The 4,190-nt window shown below is 55.3% G+C and overlaps 1 protein-coding gene across 1 annotated transcript; it reads right to left on the reverse strand.

Moving 5' to 3' along the window:
• Positions 1-317: 317 nt before the first annotated feature.
• Positions 318-2,349, reverse strand: LOC114022166 (perforin-1-like). The gene is made up of 2 exons (XM_037901473.2): positions 1,784-2,349; positions 318-1,501 (listed from the first exon to the last, which is right to left on the reverse strand). Exons 1-2 carry the CDS (start codon positions 2,299-2,301, stop codon positions 439-441), a joined length of 1,581 nt encoding a protein of 526 aa, XP_037757401.1. The 5' UTR covers positions 2,302-2,349; the 3' UTR covers positions 318-438.
• Positions 2,350-4,190: the final 1,841 nt, after the last annotated feature.

Consider the following 4,190-nt stretch of genomic DNA (forward strand, 5'->3'; position numbering starts at 1 on the left):
AGAAAACATCCCCAAATTTGGGAACTTTCTGACCTGCCCGTTCGATGCATACTATGTGCCAATTTCTTGTCCTGCTCTGGGATATACTTCACCACAGGCATGTGCCATAGAGGGGCAACAGAGCCCATGGGTGGCTGGCGAGCGCGAGGAGAACCTTTATTAATAAAAACAAAATAATGCAAGGATACACACACATTTATTAGTTTCATGGTTTCTATTTGCAGCTTCCGGTTGGAAGCATCAAAACTAGAACTACTCAAAACAACTAAGAGATTTCTATAAACAAACCCCTGTACTCTCTCCGAGACGGGCTGGGTGAGTTTGGAAAGGTGTAGCCGCTTTATTTTCTTTTGAGACTTGGTAATGCTCGGGAAAGGAGGTAGGGGCTAGTGGGATAGAGCAGGGGGCTGGGAGCCAGGACTCCTGGGTTCTCTCCCTTCAGCCTGTCACAGGCACGTACTCATGGCAGTTGTTGCCCCCCAGGTTGGGCCCACACTCCAGCGTGTAGAAATAGAACACGGAGCCGTATTCAAGGTTACAGGTGAGCGCGGTGCTCCTGCCGACCTTGAGGTGGATGTTGCAGGAGCCCAGCAGGTCGTCGTACCATGGGTCCGAGTCCCACACCTCCATTGTCAGTTGGGGCTTCACCGGAAGCATCAATGGCCCAAAGTCCAGGTCTTCTGACCATATGGGGTTGTCATCGCCACTAGTGTAGCCTGTCTCCATGATCTGTCCTTGGAAGAGGACCTTGACATAGGCATCGGTGCCGGACGTGTCGTCTCCCCACAGGTCTGTGCCCCGCAGCACATGGACCTTCAGCCGGGCCATGCCCCGCTTAAGTGAACAGCACATGGAGTTGGTGAGGGGGTTGCCGGAGCAGTAGCATTTGCAGGGGTCCAAGGTGTCGGCCTGGCCCCCTTTTGGGCAGCTACGAGGGCAACTCTTCTTGTGCCCCCGCTCAGACACGTACTCCTTCACTGCCTGCTTCAGCGCCTCCCGCCTGGGGTCGCCCGGTCTCACCAGGGTGTGGATGGGCATCAGAGAGTAGGAGACCAGGTCGGGTCTGGCTCTGAGGCTCTCCATCCAGGTTGAGAAGGAGCTGGCGTCTTGGTTGGTGGAGAGGAGCTGCTTGGAGTAGCTGTTGCCACCCGTCACCTGGATGCGCTTCTCCATGTAGGGCGGCTGGGAGCTCCCCCTGCCCTGGCTGTTCTTGTTGCTGGACTGGGCGCTGGAGGAGAGCGGTCTCAAGCCCAGGTCTTGCAAGAACTGTGAGTCCAGGTTCATCTTGATGTCAGCAGCTGTCAGCCCATCCAGCACTGCCCAGCAGGTCTGGACGGCTGTCAGCTGACGCACACGCCCCCCCAGATGCGCCTGCCTCACATAGTGGGTACCATAGTTGGCCAGGAAGGGCCAGTATATGGATGAGTTGTAGCCGGGTGGGAGACTTCTCAGGGTCCGGAAGAACCGGGGCATCAGTGGGGGGTCTTGAGCGAGACTCAGCCTGCCCAGAAGGGTAAGAGAGAGGAGTTAGGAGCCAACCAGAGACCTCCTGCATCTTCCCCCTGAACAAACTGGCCCCACTTCCCCAGTGCTCACTCCCTGGCTTCCCTGGCAGGTGGGGGGCAGTGGGAGACGTTCTCCTCTTGCAGTCAGTGCTACCCCATTACCCCACTGCAGCAGTAGGGGGCGCTGGGCTGCAGAGAGCAGGGTGGCAGGGGCCGCAGGAGACAACGTGCTGCAGGGAGAAGGGCGGGGTGGGGGGGGCCTACCGTGGGATTCTCACCTGTAATACACACAGGGTATCTCGTGGCGCACGAACATGTACTTGTCCTGCAGCTCCTTCTGGTAAGCGTAGCTGGTGAGCTGGGATTTGGACCCCCCCAAGGCCGGGCCACGGGACTCCTTTCGCAGCTGCAGCGCTGACATCCAGTCATTGTTCACATCCAACGCCAGTGCCTGGCTCACGTCCATGGCTGACTCTTCCACTGAGCTGCTGAGCTCCTGGCTGCATGAGATGTGGACCCTCCAGTCCACCACGGCCAGCGGCAGCCTCTGCTTCTGCCACTGGTTCTCGCATAGGGTGCAGGTGCCATTTGGGTGGCGCCACAGGCTGGTGTCCACCACATTGGCCCCCGTCCACTCCAGCGTGGTCACGTCGATGCCCTCCCCCACCAACCTGTGCGCGGGCACGAAGTCCATGATCTCATCGCACTCCTCAGCTGTGCCCATGTAGCAGTCGGGGGAGACTCCAGGGAGAAGGAAGAGCAGCAGCAGAGGGATGAAGGCACCGGATGTCGCCATGGCTGGTGCGATGGTGCCCCGCACCTGGGAGCGGCTTTTGGACTCTGAGCCTCCCTGGAGGGAGAAAAACAGAGAGAGGATTCATTAATGACAATCAAGTGGCAGGCAGTTCCGCAGGCACAACACATCCTAGCAGCATCCCAGAAGCCTGCAAGCTGCTACGACCCTCCCTGAATCTGAGAGAAGAGCTCTCCAACAACCTATGCTATAGCCTGCCTACCCCATTGCCGGCCGATTCTGCAGGAGAGTTGCTGCTGGGTGTGAACAGTATAGGGACTAGGACACATACAACCTGGCAGTTCTGAGTCTGTCCACTAGGGGGCAGTTTAGTTGTCTGTAGTAGGGGACCTGAGACACATGGGTGAATAATTCTCATTCCATGTAATAGACAGCTGCGCAGATACGCACCTGTGCCCACGCCCGCTCCCCCCCCCCAAGATGAATCTCCCCTCATTGTGCCAGGAACTGAATCCCCCACAGTGAGCTGCAGGCAGTAGGGTGACCTTGCTGAAATATGCACAGCCCCATTCCCTCCTGCAGGAAGAGACACAGAGAAGGGAGAGAGAGAGAGAGAAGATCACATCCCTCATGCTCCCCTGCCCCATGGGATACCTGACTGCAGCAAAGCACAGGGCACCCATGTGGGGATCATGGCAGCTGGGCTGGAATGGCATCATTTCCAGGGGCTTCCCTGACGCAGATGTCAGCTGGATCAGAGTGCAGGGATCTGAGCTCTCCTGAGCTCTCTGGGTTCATCAATTGGGAGGCGGGGCAGGCAGAAAGAGGGATCCCCGCCTACAGCAAAATCCCCCTCCAAACGAATCCAGGAGGATCAAGGGGAGAAGGGAGAGCGAGGTGGGGCTGGCTGGGGGGAACGGCCAGATCCTGATATCAGTGATCCAATTGTAAAAATCTGGACTGGGTCTGGCAGGCTTGAGAGGGGATACAGAGATCCAGGACTCCTGGATTCTATCCCTGGCTCACGGTGGGGAGTGGGGTCTAGTGGTTAGAGCAGGGGGGCTGGGAAACAGGACTCCTGGGTTCTCTTCCCAGCTCTGGGAGGGGAGGGCATTGTGAGTTGGGACGTCTGGGTGCTTTCCCTGGCTGTGGGAGTGGAGCAGGATCTAATGGCTAGAGCAGGAGGTGGTGGTGGGAGCTTGGAGCCTGGACTCCTGGGTTCTTTCCCTGGCTCTGGGAGGAAAGTGCGGTCTAGGGGTCAGAAGTGGGGTGGGGGACACAGGGCCAGGAGGGGTTAAACACTAACTAGCCCATATTCAACCTTTAGAGACATATTAGGAGAAAATGATTCTGTTTTATGTGTGTTTACATACAAACTGTTAGAGGTTGACAATATAACCAAACGGTTCCTGTCTGTCACTATATTCTGTTAATTCAGGGATCCAAAGGAGCTGTTAACATTTAGATGACTGTAAATGTAGTAACATCACTGTCTTCATTCCTCTCTGAAGTATGCAGTTAATTACTTGTAAATGGCTGGAGGTGGGCAGTTGCTTTATGTTAATCCAAGCAGCTAATTAGAAATAGAGGGTCTTACTTCAAAGTCACGAACTATAAAAGAACTCTTGGGCCCTGATCCTGTAATCTCAAATCTGCTTAAGCTTCATGGGGGAAGTTTGAGTCGCCAGACTGAGGTCTCCAGCTCCCGTCTGGATCACGCTGATATTGGCCATTGGCTGTCTTGGGACTATAACCTGATGAACTGATTGGGAAAAGGACTCTTTGCCGTTCTGCAGCTCACCATCTTTACTATGAAACTGACCTAAGAACTCTATTCCTAGCCGTATGGATAATGATCTTTTAACCAATACTCTCTCTTTCCTTTTGTAATAACGTTTAGTTTAGTTGACAAGGGTTGGTTGTAAGCGTGC

This window comes from Chelonia mydas, chromosome 6, assembly GCF_015237465.2.
Source record: "Chelonia mydas isolate rCheMyd1 chromosome 6, rCheMyd1.pri.v2, whole genome shotgun sequence".
Classification (NCBI taxonomy): Eukaryota; Metazoa; Chordata; order Testudines; family Cheloniidae; genus Chelonia; species Chelonia mydas.